At 39.8% G+C, this 20,902-nt stretch overlaps 1 protein-coding gene across 3 annotated transcripts in view; it reads left to right on the forward strand.

Annotated features, from left to right (window-relative positions):
- Positions 1 to 2,955: 2,955 nt before the first annotated feature.
- NRG3 (neuregulin 3) overlaps positions 2,956 to 20,902 on the forward strand; it is a 959,051-nt gene continuing 941,104 nt past the window's right edge. For all 3 annotated transcript variants that reach the window (XM_050959091.1, XM_050959094.1, XM_050959092.1), the window contains exon 1: positions 2,956 to 4,520. In XM_050959091.1, coding sequence (XP_050815048.1) covers positions 3,809 to 4,520 — 712 coding nt within the window. In that variant the 5' untranslated portion in view covers positions 2,956 to 3,808. The remainder of the gene's footprint in view (positions 4,521 to 20,902) is intronic.

The raw sequence follows: 20,902 nt of genomic DNA on the forward strand, positions 1-20,902 counted from the left end.
GTTCCCTTCCCAGAGGGACTTCAGGGCCTTTTTAAAGCTATTCCCCAGGAAGGTAGTGGGTTGGGGACAGGTCTCCTACCCACATAGTTGGGAGGCATAGGGAAATCCTGCTGAGAGCTACCTCAGGAAAACAGAAGTCTAGTTCAAAGTCTCAGCCTTTATCTGCTTACCTAAAAGATTCCCTAAATTTCCATGATGAAAACTCTGGTTGGCAGCTCCACTCTCAGGCAGAACGGAACTTTTCATGATAAGGATCAAGCTCATCTGTGTAGGAAACAGAGCTTTCTCAGCAGCTGCTATGACACACTGGAAAGTACTCCAGTGAAAACTTAGGGTCATAACAAACCTCCACAGTACAAACACAATCCCAAGGTCATAACAAAAGGAAGAGGCCCTTTTATAACTGTCTTTAATGTGTGCATTGTTACACACACAAACAGCTAATGCCCTTGACTGATAAAGAAACCAATCCATCACAGAACTATGCAGCACCACAAGTGTGCACCAATGTTCGTTTTTGCATTTCCAAAAGCTTAACAGGATGTGAAGGTGTCCCTTGGCTCAGGCAGATGTCAGCCTCTGTCTGCCTGCTGTGTCAAGATGTGTGCACATATGGGATCACTGCTTTCCCTTGTCTGCTGGGAACTAGGACCAGTGTGAATGTGGGTGGGATCTGGTTGCCTGTACAAAGTTTGCAAACCAGATATGTCCTAAGCCTACTCAGTATGGAAACAGCCTCCTTTCCCCACTTCATGGATGTTTTGCAGTGTGCAACAGCCAATGATTACATGAACTGTGTTTGCCACGCTGGCAGCCAGATGGATGTAGAGGCAACACCAGCAAGCCTTCACCTTCCAAATGCTCACTCTATGACATTCTGCACCTATTCAGCTAGTAACTGACTTCCCTTTTTCCATGGTCAGTGATTTGGAGGTATGTTTTCATGATTCAAAGCAGGGACAGGTATGTGAGGTTTCCCAAAATAACAGTAGGCACAGACAACATACAGAATAATATAATTTGTGGGAAATTAAGTCCTTACTTCCCTCTTCAAGTACAATCATGATCTTCTCACTGCCCTGGCATCATGAATCTTTCCAGTGTTTTCCTATGTTAGTATTCATGAATCTGCCTCTATGGTCCACTAAGCCTTGTGAAATCAGCCAATAGTAACCTTTTCAGTTCTGTTACTCATTTGTCCTGGGGGCAGGGGGCAAAGTGATGGGGTATAAGTGCCAGCAATGGCCCACACACCATTTGGAAACTCCACACCTCACAAACCTGCTAAACTACAAGCATGACAGAGTTTCCAACCCCCCAGTGGTTTGCAATGGACCTATAGCTGTCTGGTGTAGCCACAGACAGTAACAACTCACTTCTAAACCAGTTGTTTCACATCTTTAGACAAAATATGAACTTTCTACTCATAGGGACCTAGTCATCCCCTTACTTAAAGTCAATAGCAAAACCATCATTGACTTTAGGGGAGCAGGATCAAGCTTATATTGCTTGAAAAGCATACGTTGTTAAAATGATCAATGAAATTTTAGCCCCATTGGAGTCTATGACAAAATTCCCATTGATGTCTAAGATTTCACCCTATACTATTTCTTATATTAGAGCTCGATTAGGCATTTGAGCAATGAACAATGTCTACACTCTTATTCATGGACTAATGATTTCTCCCCATTTTCTTTCTAAATGCTGTCTCATCATCATTATTGCCTACTTAACAATTGGCTAGGAATGTGAACCTTCAGATTTCTCTAAGGCCACAGTTAGCTCTACTCCACAGTGCTTTCTTATTAGGAAATATTTGAAAAGCACCTCTTCCTGATATGTCAGATCTACTGCATTCTCAACTGTTATCAACTCAGGAACATCTATCTGGAGGCAGGTGTTACACTCATGGAGGGCCACAGAGGTTTAGCTAACTCCCAGACCTGTTAGATCTAGTCTTAATATTTTATTTTAAATACTACTAAAATATACCATTTTGGGGGAAAAAATCAAGCAAGACGCTGCAAAGTTTTAAGGTTTTTTCCTATTTCCTATATTTATTTACTGCATATATATGAATAACAAATGTTTCCTACTTTATTTCTATTATGTCTGCCAGATTAACTTCCTGTATAAATGTTATACACATAGTCTAATAAACAGCTAAGGAAATGTCAGCGATGCATCAATACTAACAAACATTAATGAGAGAAATAAAAGAGGGTATTAAATCGGGAATTAGTGATTTAGTGAAATAAAATGACCCCTTTGTCATTAACTCTTCAACTAGCCTCATGGCTACTTTAAGGTTTACCTAGTGAGAGGAGGTAAACGACAGCTTGGTCTCAGCATTGGGTTTAAACTCTCTTCTGAAGGAGTAGATCAAAGAACTTCAGTAGTTTCAGTAGAGAAACTTGACAGGCAGCATCTTGACAGACAGACCATCACTTTGTTGTCGGTTTCATCAGCGGCTACTCTGTCTTCTGAAAGGAGCATCCATTTGTTGCAATTCTCTATTAATTTCATTTCCCTTTAGGGAAACCCTCTTAAACCACTACAACTCCTCCTTACTAGTTTTCAGAAATTAAGGGTGTCAGGAAAGTATCTCTTGCAAACTCCGTTTATGGTCTTTCTCTAGCAGTCTTCTATGAAGGTGTCTCCACCTCCCTCATACACACACCGACCCCCCACACACGTATCATCTACCATGCGGCAACACACCATGATCCTATTGGATTAATACACACGCAAAATAGTTTCAGGATCTGATTGGGAAAACAAAACAAAAAAAAAAATACCCACGCTAGCTTGCCATACACCTCCCGAGGGGTTTGCCTGGATCATTTATTTATCTTGTGCGCATTAAGAAACCACCATTAGGCTGTGGTGGGAGGTGCTCTACTTTCTGAGTGCCAGCCTGCCTCTTTTGCACTGCAATCGGAATACACAATCGAACTGAAGCTGCAAGCTTGGCAGGAGCCGCCTGGTGCATGCGTGCGTGTGTGATTGTTGGTTCTGTCTATCGATCCAGCCCCCTGCGTGTGTTTTCTGATATATATTTTGCTGGCGTTTTATTTTATTTTAATGACTTTTTATTTTATTTTGTAAATCCTTGCCTGACTTTGATTGCAGCTTGGACTTAAGTGCCGCTGAGCTGCTGCTTGGAGGAGAAAGAGCGAGCGAGGAAGCTCTGTCTCCTTTCCCTCCGCTCTGCCTTCGGATTGGTCTCTCTCCCAAAGTGCTGTCCAAGGGTTGGCTGCAGGGCTGCTGAATAACAGGTGCATTTTGCTGCTCCGTCGCCTCTCAAAGAAGCAGCCGAGGAATGCTGGTGCATCTGATCTGTGGATAAGAAGGAGCAAAGCGGGGAAGGAGGGGATCCTAACCCGACCCAGAAAGAGGAGAGCTGCCACTGTGTAGGAATGTGGCTCGTCGTTGCTGGATTCGGATGCTTGGCATAAAAAAAACTGGACGCTGATTCTTGTGACTTACTGAAAACAAAAGGGGATCTGAAGAAGAAGAAGAAGAAAGGAAGTGGGGAATAAAAGCGAGCAGGATGCTCCGACTGCTGCTGCTCAAGGCTGGAGCGAGCCTGGTGATTTAGCTGATGCAGCAGCTGCCGGAGGAGGTTGCATTAGGAGCCGTGGTGGGTTTCTGGGGCTGGAGACATGTCCCCTGACTGACAGACTGAGAGACCGATCGCTTTCCCTTCCCTCTTTCTCTCACCTGCCCGTCCGAATGCTGCTTTCCTCAGCAGCAGCTTCTCCCTGATGTCTTGTCTTTCCCTCCGGGGGTGTGAAAGGCACCTAGAATGAGTGAAGGGGCTGCCTGCGCCTCCCCACCTGGTGCTGCTGCTGCTGCTGCTGAGGAGGGGGCGGCGGCGGCTGGGGGCCAGGACGGGGATGGGGCTCCCGACCCCCCCAGGGAGCTGCGATGTAGTGACTGCATCGTCTGGAACCGGCAGCAGACGTGGCTGTGTGTGGTGCCTCTTTTCATCGGCTTCATCGGCTTGGGGCTTAGCCTCATGCTGCTCAAGTGGATCGTGGTGGGCTCCGTCAAGGATTATGTCCCCACCGAGCTGATGGATTCCAAAGGGATTGGGCAGGACCCCTTCTTCCTCTCCAAGCCAACCACCCCGCCGAAGAGCATGGAGACCACCACCACCACCACGTCAAGGACACCCAACCGGATAAGCACCCGCTTAACCACCATGACTCGGGCACCCACCCGCTTCCCGGGGACCCGGGTCCCCATCCGGGCGAGCCCCAGATCTACCACTGTGCGTCATACAGCTGCCCCCCCTACCAGTCTCTCCACTACGGTCCCCTTCAGCACCACCATCCTGACCTCCCGTCCGCTACCCGGGACCCCCAGTACCCAGCCAATGCCCATCTGGCCCACTGCGGCATACGCTACCTCCTCGTATAAGATCTATGTCCACGACTCTGCTCCATCCTGGACCTTATCTCCCTTCCAGGAGTCCACCACCACCACACCAGAAACTAGCACTAGCCCCAAATTCCGTAAGTAAAGCGAGAACTGCCTTGCCTTTGGGCACCCCCCTTTTCACTGCACCTCCACACCTGGTTGAGTCTTTGCGAGCCAAGCTGGTGGTGTCCCTAGTTTGGATGCTAATGTCTAGTATCGTAGGCAGACAAGGGTCAGCGTGCAAATACTGACACTGCAGAGCTTCTGGAAAGCTCTTAGATTAAGTTCCTGCCTCTTTTTCCCCCCTCCCCTCTTTCCCCCCGTTCCCCCCCGGCAAGTTCCCTGTTTGTGTGATGGATGTTCACACAGTAGCCGTCGTTTGAGGTGGAGATATCTCACTATATTTTACAGGAAAGCAGCCGTCCCTCTTTCCCCACAACTTGGTCCAAGGAAGGGCTGTTGAGAAATCAGTGGTCAGAAGGGAAAAGTGATCATCCAGAATTTGTTGGTGGCTTTGGAGAAAGGCGCTGGCACTAATTCTGTGGCTACTGAGACGAAGTGAACTGGTAGACTGATGTTTGGTGCGCCTCGCATAGGGTGTGCGGAGGTGTGGGTGACAATGAGTGAGTTTCCTTTAGCCTTCCAGGCGGGCGTTAAAAAAAAAATCTTGAAATATAAAATGTGATCCAAAGCAATCTCCCTTTCCTTGGTGCCTGGCTGTTGAAAAGACCCTTAGCCAGTGCTCTCCGAAAGGGACATGAGCCCACTCCATGAATATGCATAAACGCTCAAATATGATCCAGTCTCATCTATTTGCCGTCCGCCACCTCGGCAGATTACTGCCATCATTGACTAGCTCTTAGAAAGGGGGGTGTTTAATTTCCCTGAATGATGTTTGGTGGCTGACTCTTCCCACCTGCCAGATCGCAAAGCGAAGGATTCTGGTTTAATTGGAAGATTAATTTGGATCCGGGACCTCTCCCTACTGCCTGTGAAGGTTATCTAGGACGAACGGCAATCTCTGCCAGCGGAACTTCTGGGCAGGGCCGTTTAGTAAAACGATTAATTATACTTTATTAGAGTCTTGTGTGTTTTCTTGGCTACAGTCTAGGAAACGAGGCGCTGTGTGTCCCCGGATAGTGGGTTCTGCTAGGAACGTCAATTCAATTAAATGTTATCAGCTGAATCGCTTTTGTAGCCCGTGGCTCCCCTTTTTGCATGCTAATCTGCGGTTATTCCGCTGGAGGATTTGGTTAGTTAGTCATTGAAACTTTTTTTCCCCATTACATCTATTTGCTGATAAGCCCCGGGATAAAGAGTCCATATGCGCTGCAAACTGATGCCGTGCATTGGCGAACCAGGCAGAAGAACCGTAAATCTGAAAGGTGGGGGCGAACACAGCTGTCACTAAATCAGAATGGCAAACAAGGCAATAACTCGCTTCTCTAGCCTTTGATCAAGGTAGGAGAGAGAATCTTCCCTTAAAGGTGCATCTGGCGAAAGGAAGTTGGAGGTCACAATCAGGAAAACCTTTTGTGGAAGAGCTCCAGGCTGCCACTCTCATTTCTGCGCATAGAGATGTATCTGAAATATATATATTTTTTTCCTTTTCCTTTTGTCCCAAGGGTGCCTGATTTTCATCGCATGCGCCTGTGTTCAAACCTTGTATCAGGCAACAAAGCTATATGGCTTTTCAAACTGCATTGACTTTTGCGGGGTTGAGATGCTGCACGGTTGGCTCAGGGCTTATTGGAAGGGATTCTGCCAATATTAAATGTTACTGTGCCATCTTGTAATCCATTTCCAGCTCTCAGTCCCATCTTTTTGGGCCTTTAAAGAGAAATCCACTGTAATTTTGCTCCCTCCACACAGTCTCCCCATGCACTAAAGCCGACACAAGGTATATTAATAAATCATGATCAGCTGGCAGGGCCAGTCCAAACCAAGCCAAAAAATCAATAACAACAAAAAAATCTTGAGCTGGTCTGAGCACTCACACAGATTTATAAGCAATATTTGTTCCCTTAGACCAGAGTGTTTCCCCTTATTAAATACCACTCCCTTATAGGATGAAATGGAAGAAGTGCAAATCCATCAGAAATTGACTCTGAGTGCATTGATAGCAGAGATTATCATTAACAGAAGATTAAATAGATTACATTAAAAAATTGAATTTATAGGGCATGTGGATATTTTTAAGCCTTCAGCTTCATATAATCTTTCTCTGAGGTTGCAGTATCAATTGGGGAGAAGGAAATGTAATCTCTCTTTCATGAACTGCTGACAGTGTGTGACCTATGACCCAATATCCACATCTTCCACTTGCTTTGATTGTGATTAACAGGCATTGTGAGAAAAGAAACTTTTTTAAAATTCAGTTTCAGTTTCCAGGTTGCTTGTGCTTTTTCTAACCATTGCCTCAGCTGCTATTAAAATGAAAGTCATGGGTCGTGTTGTATCATGTGAATACAAATATGATATGACAAGGCTGGTGCCCTGGCTTTCAAGACAAGTGCAGATCCTTGTTTGATCCTCTGCCTTGGAAAGGCACATGTGTAGGCAGAGGTCATAGATCATTTAGCATTTCACAGTTTACAAAAAGAGCTTTATCCAGATTGTGTTGTTGCATTTTATTAAACAATTTCAAGATGTGATAACACTGGGCTTGGAATGTGATTTTGGAAAACAGAAGGCAAGTCTGGAGGTATTTGTTCAGAAAACTGGATTTATGTCCATTTAGTGTAAGTGTTAAAAAAAAGATCTTTGGTGGTGGTGGGAAGGATGTTTATCTGCAAAGATATCAGGAAGTCTCTCTGTTTTTGTGGATGTGTAGGATGAAAATCATTCTTGGTTCGATTTTGCTCACGGACAAGTTATCTATTTGCTGTTTTGAAAGTTCTTGATGTAATTCCTCCAGGTTCTGACCAAGCAAAAACTAGTTGCTTATCAGTTCACAAAAAATAGTACTTAATTTGGTGTTCAAAATAAAAATCAGTCACTAATCTAGAATGACCATCTAGCTTGTGGATAAGAGGAACTTACCTACTAACTGAAACATCCATAAGACTTCTTTTTTATTAAACATTGGTTTCATGTTTAAAGTATCATGCCCTGATTTTTTTTCAATATGCTTTTTTCTTGATACGATGGGTCCTTCAGAAATATTATGTATATGTTGAGATGTTGTACTTGAAATTATTCATGCATGGATTCAGCTATGCAATGACATGCTGTGTCCACTTGTATCCATACACCAAGAAGCTCAGGTCAGGCAGCTGTGGCTCGTATAATGCATAATAGCCAAGAAGAGAGATGTTATAGAACTCCTAATCAATACCTTTTGTGAAATCCAGTTGAGAGCTTTTTTTTTTAATTCAGTGCAGACTGAAACCCTAGTATATTTTGATTTTCATTAGTCTTAATGTAGGATTATAAGACTTTTTCTGCTTTAATCAGTAATGCAAAGCATGTCCTTTATCTACTTATTTTGCACAACATGGGTTGACGAAACAAGCCTTGCACCTGAACTAGTGCCATCACCATTGGTTTACTTTCACAATGAATTAATTATTTTTTCCACAGTAAGGGCATGGGAGGGCTTTTACCAAAGAAATTTCATGTGGAAATCCTCTGCCTGCTATGTGTAGGAGATGCCAGACCCTCATGAACTGTGATCAGCTCTTTCCATGGCTCAGAAATCTTCTACCCACACTTGACCTGATCCTTGAAACACTTACCTGTGCTCTCAACTTTATTACCATGGGTAATCCCTAAAATCAATTGGACTACTCATGGTAGTAAAGTTAAGCAGGCTCACAAGGGTTTGTGAGATCAGGATCTTACTTTATTAACCAGTTTGCAATGCACTGAGGGCTGATGAACCAAAGAAAACTAGAGCCTGAAGGGCAGTTGCTTCTTCTACCCCTTTTCCCCAGCTGAAACAATCCATACATAAAGAGATACTGTGATGATAACAATCATGCATTTAAAAATTACTTAGCCACCAAGTAATAAATGTCAGTAATTAAAATTTAAGTTGATTTTCATCAATTTCTGAGGCCTTCTTGCTTTTTTGTGTTTCCATCAACTTGGACGCTGGTATTAGATTTATTAATTTCATTTTCTGTTTATAGATAATTTTCATTTCTGGTAGTTATATGCTAGCACATTATCATTGTGTCTGATGTTGATTACTCTGCAGTGGAAGGTTTAAATAAAAATATACAAATACCAACATATTAATGTTTTAAAAATATCTTTAAATTTTGATTTAAATTATACTCAAATTATAGTTTTACACTTAAACATACACTTAAAATTAGAAGCTATATAAAGCATTTGGTGTTAAAAACCAATATAAAACAGTCATCAATGTACAGCTTTTTGTTTTTGCCATTGAATACCATAAGACTACAACTTTTATAATAGCTTTCTTATAATGATTTAAGCATATATTATATTAATGGATAGTAAGTGAGCATGCAATTGTGTCCAAGTGGAGTAGTTTTAAATGGTTGTGAATTATATATATTTCCTACTATACTATACAATTCTTCTTTTTACTCAAGTCTTTAACAAAGGTTGTTGGAAATATCAAGATAGAGGAAGAATGCAATAACAATTGAGCAGTACAGGCGAATGGAAAACAGATGACTTATGTCCTGTAGAAATTGTTTAGATTCATAAGTCAAACTAAATATTGATTAATTTGTTTGGTTCAGGATTAGTACGCTGTATCTCAACCAGTTACTCTAATTATCGAAGGAAAGGGACTTTAATGTTTCAAATTATTATGCTGCCTTTTAAGATTGAAGGACATATTTTTCGGGGGCTACAAGGCTATTTATTAGAGTGATATAATCTGTGATGTTTGGTAAAAGTAAAGGTTTCCTTTTTTTAATATAGCACGTCTTCTCATTAGCAACTATACAAGGACTATATATATGTTGACCACAATATACTGTTATAGAAGTATTGACATCAGAAAATATAACCCTAAAGAATGATAATGGTCTGTGCCAAACTACAGAAAATACAAATTCAAAATTAAGGCCAAAAAATCGGTCTCTACTCACCTTATTGTGTCTAGCTGTTGCAGCACATATGTGACTTTACAGCATGTGACCCATGGTTCAGAGACCTCTTGAAATACCCAGTAAAAATAGGGATTGTTATGATTTGAATTCAGCTTTACTTCTGAATTCTTTAGCATTTGTTGCTTTCAGGAGGTATTTAACATTACTTTTATATAGTTTTGTGTGTGTTTGTTTCTCTTACTATTTATTTGAAAATAAAATAAAGAAAAAGAAAACGTGATAAAATTACATGAAATTGTTAACAACAATTTGGAGACTCTATGAATCGCTCACATGAAAGACTTCACTAATTGCACAATATTGGGTTGTTGAGTGACAGTGGCTGTATATGTGGACAAGTACCTGCACTCTGTATATCTCCTGGCATTTTTTCTTAACTCTTCTTTTGCTATAGTTTGAAAAAAATGTCTCACACTACCTCTGTGTGTGTGTGTGTGTATATGTATATATATATATATATATAAAATATAATATAAATACCCATTACAGATCAGCAAAGGGCTTTCAGGGTTGTTCTGAACTCATGGTCAGTGTATGTGAAGCAAGAAAACTATTGCAAAAACACTGATCGCATGAAATTGTTTGCTGTGCTGCTTGTCCTTGCAATATAGCTGATAAAAATCAGCTATGCTTTCCTGCTTCCTAAGCTCATCTGTGGTAGGTCTTGCTGCAGCTGCCATTGGGGGCCAAAATCATTTTACATCAAGCCCCGCCTTCACAGTTTGACAGTTAATGTTTAGATGTGTTGGTCAGTATAAAAATCAATATTTCATTACAAAGGAAATGGTATCTAGTGAGTAGGTGGGAAGCAGAAAAACAAACAAAACAGTTTATGTAATGCAATCTATGTAATTCTTATTATGCTGGTAACTGATCCTTTGAACAGTCATGTAAAGGTAACAGATGTCAAACCTTGGCCCTTAGTAGGGAGGCCATTCTTTAGAATTCTTCCATACAAAATCCTGGTGACTCTCCTTGGTTAGAACTACATTTCCCAGAATTCTATTCACTCAAGCCTCTCACACTTTTTCTCCACCCCCACCCACTCACTCCTAACATCCAGCCATTGAGTGGAGTGTTTCCTCAGAAGAGGTCTTTTCCAGGATGTTCTCAGATAAGCCTGCCAAAGCAGTGAGTATGTTCACGCCCACAAATGAGAAAGAGAATGAACATGCAAACAGAACTCAAGGTAACAAATACAGCAGTGGAAGCACAAATGGTAGGGCAATTGTTTTTGTACTTGTGGTTTAGCAACAAGCTCCTTCTCCTGGTGAAAATACATCCTCAGGAGAAAGAAGGGATAGGAAAATGGAAAGGAGCAGTCTTTATTCATCATTCCCATTAGAAGGTGCTTGACAAATGTTTAGTTGTATCATGTTTTTCCAGCCTAAGCTTGACCTGGCTGGGAGGTATACTTTTATTTATGTCATACTTAGATATGTTCTCAGCTTTTCTGCAAAAGCATGGAGAGATTCAGCTACCCCCTGTGCTTACCTATTTCCTGTGATTTCATCAGTTGCTAACTTATGTCTGTCCCCCACAACAGATGGAGTCAAATTGTGTTTAAAAATACAAATAGACTTAGACTTATATAAAGTTTAACAAACATGGAAATGTTTGACCAAAGCTTTAGCATTTTTAAAAGAAAGTCTTCTGTCCTCAGAAATCTAGTACACTTCTACGCTGCTATAACGTGGTCATGGGGAGCCAAAAATCTCTACCACGTTATAGCTGAAATCTGTTATATTGGGGTAGGGCTCCGGCTGCTGAGGGGAGTCCCAGGCCTTTTAATTCGCCAGCAAGCCCTGCTGCTACAGCCCCGGGGTAGCAGTGGCAGGGCTCCAGTGGGATTTAAAGGGCCTGGGGCTCCCCGCAGCAGCCAGAGCCCCGAACCCTTTAAAGCGCCACCAAAGCCCCACTGCTACTGCGTTGTACGTGAACCTGTGTTATTTCAGGTCGCATTAAGTGGGGTAGAGGTGTATTATGTGTACTTTCTGTAAGATATTTGGCAACCATGGTGCAAATAAAATCATTCAAAGACTATTTGAAGTTCTGTTTTTATAATTTCTATTGATTCTTTGCTCCTGATTCTCTTTGCTGTTTTTTTATTTTTGATTGCTAATTCATAGGCGAAGTAGAGCTTGCGCAAACCATCAAAACCCAAATTGAGCCCAATTTATCTGGCTTCAGATTTCATTACAAATTGAAACTCAGGCCAACTAAAATATCTGATAATTGTGCTTTGTTTTGTGTTGATTTTGTGATTTTTGCTTCAGAGTAACTGAAAGTTTTTGCATGAAAATAAAATTGAAACTTTAAAGCAGAGATTAGACAGGGTTTGGGAGCCTAGACACTGCAATGATGGCCTAAATAAATGGGTAAATAGGTAGATATATGGAGGTGAAGTCTCACCCCTCTACTTCTGGCTTTACTGAGTTTTAAGGATTTTTTGCTCTACTGAATTTAAACTGCCTGTCTACCCTGTGTAATGTGACCCCACCTCCAGTTTGTATTTTGTACTACATGATTGGTCCACAAAACACATGAGGCTGGCACTTGATGATATGTGTAGAAAAAAAAATGTTCCTAGTTTATAGAAAAATAAATTAACATTTTAAAAGCTTTTTTGAACAGATCTCTCATAGAAGCATTTTGTAACTTTGCAACACAATCTGGAAAAAATATATGCAGCCAATGATCTTTGGAAATTTTTTGCTTATCTGGCAAAAATATGTTGAAGGACCTCAATTCGCAGTCTTTAACCTTGAGATTGATATAGCCCCCAGTCCTGCAAACGCATGTGTTTAACTTTAAGTCTGTGAGCAGTGCAATATATTTCAAAGTTACACACACACACACACACACACACACACACACACACACACACACACACACACACACACACACACACACACACACACACACACACACACACACACAGTAAAATGTTTGCATAAACAGACTTGACTTAAATTTGGTTTTCTTACTTTTGGCTGTTTTTAGGCAGTTGTTAGCAATACTTAAATGTGGTTATTAGTATTCAGTTTCCATTGGTGAGGTCATCTTTATTTTGTTCAGTACTATATTGAAAAAAAGACTCTCTTCCTCGTCACCCCCTCTCCCCAAATAGTTTATAGTAAACTTTCATCTTTGTGTGATGTGATTGATTAGTTCTAGACCAGGGACTCTCAACCTTTCCAGACTACTGTGCCGCTTTCAGGAGTCTATCACAGAAGTGTCACAGCACACTATTACTGAAAAATTGTTGACTTTCTCATATTTACCATATAATTTTAAAATAAATCAACTGGAATATAAATATTCTACTTAAATTTCAGTGTATAGTATATAAAGCAGTATAAACAAGTCATTGTATGAAATTTTAGTTTGTACTGACTTTGCTGGTGTGTTTTATGTAGTCTGTTGTAAAACTAGGCAAATATCTAGATCAGTTGATGTCCCCCTTTGAAGACCTCTACGTACTCCCAGAGGTATGTGTATCCTTGGTTGAGAACCACCTGTTCTAGACCACCAAGAGTCATCTCAGGATTTTTTTGCATATTGATTGTAACCGATAACCTCAAATCCAAGCTTGGTTCTGTATTACATTGGTCAAATACCAGGTTTATGGATGCTACTGCATGCATTGGATTTTTTTTTTTTTTGGATATATCTTTCTTTGCTGAGTTTGCAGGCAGAAATATGTTAACACTGACTCTCTTTCAAAAGACATTTCATGTTTGTAATGCTTTTGGAAACTTTAAAGGTGACCTGCTCCCTTGATGTATTTTCAGATTTAAGTAATTGTTACAACTATGTCATTAAACTACATTCATATTTGTTATTTCACAACATCGTTAAAAACCTCAGGATTTTAGTTCATTATGAGCTGAGACTTGATTGCTGGTTGTTACCAGACAGAGGGGCTGTAGCACTGTGTAACAGCAAACCATTAAATTAGTATTAATAGCAAAGAGCTTCTTTTCCAGATCTGATCATTCTCACTGATGTCAGAACTTGTAAAGCAAGCCATTGACATAAGATAGTTATTCTGCTGGAGTGTCTTCGTTGGTCTGTTTTAGTGGAACTGACAAAGGTTATTTCTTATTTGGTTTGCAACTGATTTATAAAACAGGCAAGGAAGCCTGGAACTGCTGTTTCTAAATATAATCAGGATCTTAATGAAATCAATTGTCATATAGTTTGTATCCAACACTGTTACTAAGCTGCAAAATTATCTTGCATTGTGCAACACTAAAATTTTACACTCTCATATACACATGCAATAAAAAAAAGCCATGTGAAATTTATGATAAATGATGAAATGCTATTTCCTATAATGTACTGAAAATGGCTGACTTGTAAAGCGCAAGTATCTCTATTACGTCTGAGTGACTAGATAACACTCAAAATGTTAACCATAAATAAATAAATAAAATGAAACCATCAAATGTGTTAGTACATAAATGGGCTTAGAATTATAGCTAAAAGAGCAATAAATTTATTCATTTGGTTGGCTTTTGAACTGTTCAGGTAATAGCTACAAAATAAATAGCTTCCAATGGATTTCTCACAGTATTCTTGTTACAGATTTTAGAGGTGCGGGGGTGTCTGTGGAAGAGTTAATGCCCTCTTTAAATCTGTGAATGACTCTGCAGTAGAGAAACAGGATTTTTGTTTCAGCCTTGTGGAGATAAGCTGCACCAAAATGTTATGGTAATTTTTCTTCATTTAATAGTATCTGAGATAAAGGTTTTGCAATGGCAGAGTTCAATAGGCCAGGAAACTTAACTGAGTGGATTATCTTGATGAAATTTCAGGGCTACTGACTGAGGCTGGAGGTGGTTTTATAATTATTCCACTGAGTGGCTGTTTCCCTAGGTTTTTGTTGTGAATGGCTTATTGCTATTACAGCGTACGTTTTATAAAGGGTTTAGCAGATTTTAAAAGACCAGCTGTTTGTTCATAACACTATCAATCTAAATAAATCAATAAAAAAAAAACAGAGGGCAGGAAAATGCATGCTCAAAACTAGTAGAACTTTGTAAAATTAGCAGTGTTCCTTGACCTGGTAAATTATTAAACTTAAGTGATGCTTCTGAGTTTATAGTGTAATCTTTATAAGGCACTCAACTTTGTTTTTTTCCTACAAAATAATTATAATCAGAGAGATGCTGAACTGACGCAATGTTTTATGTTAAACACTAATGGGGTGGTGGCCTAATTTTTGCACAGTATGTGTTGTCTGCCTCAACTGGCCACAAATATTAGACTACTACTGCTGACTGGTAAAGAGGTTACACTTTGTAGCTCAAACCAGTAGTTTTCTGAGCTATGGAGACCTGGATTCAAACCTTCCCAGTGACTCATGTTGAGGGTCATTACTTACAACATGTGACATACATAGAAAATACAGAGGATGTTAAATATGTTTACAATCTGAGGGCTCGCTTTGTCTCTTCTGTATTGATGAAATGGAGGCACACTGCCTGAATCAGTGTCGTGCCTAGTATCAATATGCCCCCAAAAAAGGAATGATGCCTCCCAGGTAATGGAGGTGAGCAGATAGGCTGTGAAGCATCTCTTACTATTATAATAATAAATATCTGGAGCTTCTTATCTGTAGATCTGAAAGCACTTTACCATGGCAGTAAGTATCATTACATCCTTTTTTGTAGATAGGGAAACTGTCAATACTCACTTCAGCATACAGAATGTCTTTAGCACAGCTCAGGGTGGACATTGTGGAGATGTAGCTTCTGCCTGGCTCTCCTGTGTCCAATTTTACCTCTTGTTTGTGTAGGTACTAAGGAGAAGAAGGGTTCCTGGTACTCTCATTTTTAAAGCACCTCATAAGGGATGGCATAATTTAGCTCTAAATAAATAGAAAGAACCACAATTTAAAAAAATGTTTATTTTAGTGAATGAGGCTATAGTAACATCTTGCAGAATTCTAAAGGGTTTAAGTCCTTTGCGGAGCTAGATTTAGGCCAGATATACAAGAGTGAGATTTAAGATCAGTTTACAGTATATTTACAGAGAATATTATGCTGGCGTAATGATCGTTACTTTCACAATTTTTTTTTTCAGATTGGGATCATCATGTCATCCCCATTTTAATAGACTGTGTGCTGGTTAAACTACTTGTCATGGAATGGAAGCACTCTTTGGTCAATTGCTGAAATATTGCCTGTGTCGACTGAAATTTTAGTAATTGGATATGCCACGTAGCATGATAAACTCAGTGTTTACATACATTGTGTGAGCTTGACAGATGTAGGGTTTTGTAGCCAACTGCACCTCAGTTCCTGAGAAGTGCATATATAAATGTGAAAGTAACCCCGTTCCAGGGATTGTAGAGTAGAGGCTTCTATATTCATTTCTGGCTTGCTCACAATGTATAATTTGGAAGGATGAGCAGAGGGATATTCATTTCTGATGATAGTTTAAAATACATTTGTCCTGATTTTTAGCAGCGTTCTTGGTTGCTGAGCTCTGTTTCTTTTTAAAATGATATATTTGTACAAAATGAAGACAGTAGGTAGGGGTCAATGTCCAACATCCTTGTAATAAAGAAATTATTATAGGAGAGAGCCTTACGATGAAGATAAAGTGTACTGGATTACCCACCCTCAAAAAAAATCATTCCAATGAAGTATTTAATTTGCATGCTGTGAGGTTTTTGTCAGTGTAAAAGCAGTTGTGGATTTATTAGGGGGTTTATTTGTTGTTGTTTTTTAATGACAATCCCATAAAGAAGATGATGAAAGATTATATCCAATTAATTAAAAAATACATTACTTCTTAAATTGTTCAAGTGTAATTATTTAATAACAAGCTCTTAATATTCTAGTGGACCCTTAATTTTTTTTCTGTTTTTTATTTGTTTATTATTGCTGTCTATGATGGTATACAGTCTTGGCCATTTTTTCTTCTGTTTTTTTTAAAAAAACAAATTTATTATAATTTAGATATAGTATATTCTGAGATCTGTAGAATTAGTATTATTATTTAGAAATTTCTTGATATAGCAATTTAAATTTATCCAGTATTTTACATATACAGAAAATTATTTCCTGCCCCCAAAGAATTCACATTCTAAACCAGATCAGGTACACAACAGAGCAATGCACCAAAGGATGAGCTAGGAGAATATATTCTCAAAGAGAATGAGGGCCAGGATCCTTGGCAGAAGTTGGCTTTGAGAGGGGACAGGAAAGAGGGAGGACAGGAACTGGGGGATCGTCCCAAATACGGCATGCTCCTGGAAAGATGTAAGCACATGTTTCACTTTACACAGCTTGCAGTTAAGCATGTGGCTAAGTCTCTGTAGGATTGTGGCTATGGAGAGTGGAGAGAAGTACGAAGTGGGGCATGTGAGAGAGACCCTGCGTTTGTGATCTTGTGAGATGCAGAGCACCTCCTGTGAAGTGGGCAGCAACACCTTGCTTTCCAGGGGAGTTGCAGGATGCGTTAAAGGATTCCCGTAAGGAAACCGGAGATTATAGTGTGTACTGAGAGTCTGTATGGTGAGCAGAGGGACACCAGACCCTGAGTGATTTAGCAGAGTATTAGAGAATGGCCTCCTACTCAGAAGTCCTCACAGAGGCCAGGATTTGATTCAGTTCCTCCTAAAATGTGTCTTGGTCCAGTCTGGTAAATGGAGGACCAAGAACTCCACAAGTTCAACTCAGCTCCACATAGAGTAAGATTGTGATGAGCATAAGCAGGGGGTGAAGTAAGTAGAAAGAAACAAGATCAGAGGTGTAAGTGGGATGAAGATGAAGCAGTTTCAGCAAATATAAGGAAAGGGTGATGTGGTTAAGTGTAGTGAGAATGGAAAATAAGTTTGTATAGAAGGAAGAGTTGAGAAAAAGAGGGAGTTACATGATGACAAAACACAGCTTGCTTCTGTTTCACTGCTGTTTCTTTTATATTCTTAGCTTTCTGTAACATTAGCCAAAAAAATTAGCATTCTCTAACCTATTGAAGATGTATGGGTCATGCATAGAACTGATGGAACTCTGTTGGGTCAATATAATCCTCAAACTTAAAAAATGCTTTTAATCATGTTTTGACCTTTGGCTCCAAATCCTCTGATGTAAATGGGTGCAGCTCCACTAACTTCAGTGTGATTTCTCCATGTACACAAGCAAAGGACTGATTGTCCCTGAGGCTGCAATGCTGTCATGAAAGACTGTTAATCACCATCAAATAAATGAAGCATTTGTAGAAGAGTCTGTAATGGCTCCCAATAAGCCATTGCCATATGTTTTTCAACTCTCTTAAAGTAAAATAATTGACTTCTCATTCCTGATATTCATCTTGAGAAAACAAAAATGAAGGAAATAGAGTTTATGGGTCTGATTTTTAAACCATAAAGTATTTGAGGCTAAACATCTAATGTACTGTATAGTTAAATTTATATACTTGATTGTACCTTCTCTTGAACAATTTTCTAATGGCCAGAACTGTTAGACTGGGAAATAGCATCCCAAGGGAAGTGATGGAACCCCCATTGTTTGGGTCATTTAACACTGGACTAGAAAAATCACTTGAAAACCAGGATTAAACCTGCCTTAGTGCAGGGGTATAAATGAGACAACCGTCTCTAATTCCTGTGATACTTTTGATACTTGTGTTAGATCAGGTTACAAGTGAGGGGCTTTATTATGCCAGAAACTGCATGCATGCAAATCCCATTGAAATCTCTCTTATCTTTATTCTATATTCTATTGCCATGGGCGATGTACTAATTATTGCCATTAATGCTGCCTTATATTTTGGAGCTACAATGTTAATCTAGTCACACTTCTTTTAACTGAGGGCTTGTCTACACTGCCGCTTAAGTTGATGTAAGTTACATCATTCATGGGTGTGGAACCCTCCCTCCCCCGAGTGACATAATTTACATTGATTTAAAGTGGTATCAACACTGCTGTATGTCAGTGGGAAATGCTCTCCCACCCACCGACATAGCTTCTGCCTCTCACTGAGGTGGAGTAATTATGTCAAGGGGAGGGCGCTCTCCCATCGACATAGTGTCTTTGTGGAAGCAAAGACAAGTCCGAAGGAAAAATCCATTTGAGTAGTCTTGTTTGTCAAGGAGGCAGTAATGTGGGCAGCCATACTACAACTTATGGGCCGGATCTAAAGCCACGGTGATCAGTGAATGTCTTTCCTTTGAGCTTTGCATCAGGCCCTACATGCATTCACTAATATGCTTAGTGGTGTTTACAATAACTAAATAATTTGCTTGTACACACCAATAAAGGAGTTAACCCTGCTTGTGTGACCTTTGGGTGGGCTAGAGTTGCCCTTCTCCACTGCCTAAATCAACCCAACTAACATAGAAAAGCACCCAGAGACCCAGAATTCAGTTATTGAGGATTTTCAGCAAAGATTACACAGATTCAACTCCCCACAATCATGTCCAAAAGAAAAAAAGGAATGAACTTAATTCTTAAGTACCAACTTTATTATGTTTCTTTATAATAAGATGTTATAAATAACTTAATTTTACAACATAACATGGCTACTTTATAATGCACATATTATACATAAACATAAATAAAACAAATCTAAACAGCTCAGTCCCCATAGAAACACAGTGAGAAGAAACTCAAGAGTTTCCAAAAGCTGCTAAGTTGAGTTCACCTGAATCTGAGTCTTTGGTCACCAAATCTATATAGTCTGCTGAGTTAAAAGCAACATTTTCCCCACCCCTACCCCCACTTGTTTGTTAGAACCCCTGCAGATTCTTTCTCTTCTGAAACCACTATTATCCAGTCAGCTAACTGATTAACCAACCACACATTTAAGTACATAGATTCTGAGGGGAAAAGACTCTGCTCCAAAATTCTTCAGGGTGAGGGAAAACAGCCAGCTTTCTGCTCCTGGGTTCAGTTTTTCCCAGCCCACACAGGGCACATTGCCTTTTGCAAAGCAGCTATCCTCACTGCTTGCTTGCCTGGAGTCTGAGACCTATTGACCATATCCAAAACTACAACACCCAATTCCAGAGTGTGGAAAGCTAATTGTGCATCTGCCTAGCAACAATGACCCAGACACAACTGATTCCACCCCCAATAGATCCCTTAACGAGACCTCTCCCTAGTAGGCATATGGATTACACTTGCTTTACTCTGGTATGCTGGATTTGCCACAAAGTGTTATTTTTAAAACCTCAAAGATGTGCATTCCATGCCACGACAGGTCTCTAAGAAAATATCATTGTGAATTCTAATAATAGAAAGAAATCCCATATGGCAGGAAAATGGAATAGGTGATAAAGCTGATCCCCTCTGCACTTCCCCGTACACATGTGTGTTCTCTATAATTCCATGGTTCAACAGGCATTAAAAAGATAGTTACCAAAATATCTTTTGAAACTGCAAGGAGAAATGATTCATTGTAGGCCTTAATGATGAGTGAACTTCCAAAGATGGGAAAACTTTGTATTTTGTTCCAGAAATTGTACATGGGAGTAGGCAAACTGGTTTAGAGTAAAAAGCAGTATGGAACCTATCCTTCAGAACTTCAAGTGACCCCTAGCTAAAGTTTAAGGTTTTAAAAGAGTTTGATAACTATCGTCAGCTTTTATTTTTATGTCTGTATTTTATTTATTTCATGTCTCCACTTCCTAATTTCATCTGAAATCAGAAATGTCAAATGTGCCGGAGAAGTCTGTGTTTTGTTGCCCGATTTTTAGGGGGTTATTTATATTGTTTATATAATAAAAGTTACAGGCTTGCCAGTTGATCTGATCAGAAGATAAAACGGCTCTTGTCCCAGAATCAGGCTACACAGTCTTGCTAGGACCCTCGGGATGTATGACAAGGACATTTATGCTGAGAACAAAATGTAGCCTTTAAGACTTCAATTGACATAAATGGAGTAGGAATCAAATGAAAAAGTAATCAATCAGAATTAAGGAAATATATTGTTCTGTTTTAGAGGTACATGTAGTATCATTTATTATAAAACTTCCTAGAATAACATATTCACAGTCTTACTTGATAACCTGGTGGTAAGAGAAAAAGAACCAGCCTCATCTGTGACATACCAAAAGAGTCCGATTGGTCCAGGTTCCTCAATTCTCGAATGGAAGATGAAAAACTTACAAGATGCTAGAAAGCTATAGAAAGACCCAAGAAAACTTAACCTAAAACTAACTTAAAAACATGGTGGTTTGTCCCTCTTGTAGAGTCTGAGCGTTATGTGTCCACCTTCCATGTCCACACTTAATTTCCTCACCCACATAAAACCAGGGCTCTCTTGGCTTGCATATTCGTACATATTAGTGACAATTAGCTCATTCTCACATCTGTTATTTCTAACGTGAACTAGTTTGGTGGTGATTTCCATGTTCTTTGTGGTGT

The sequence above is a fragment of the Gopherus flavomarginatus genome, chromosome 6, assembly GCF_025201925.1.
Source record: "Gopherus flavomarginatus isolate rGopFla2 chromosome 6, rGopFla2.mat.asm, whole genome shotgun sequence".
In the NCBI taxonomy this organism is placed as follows: domain Eukaryota; kingdom Metazoa; phylum Chordata; order Testudines; family Testudinidae; genus Gopherus; species Gopherus flavomarginatus.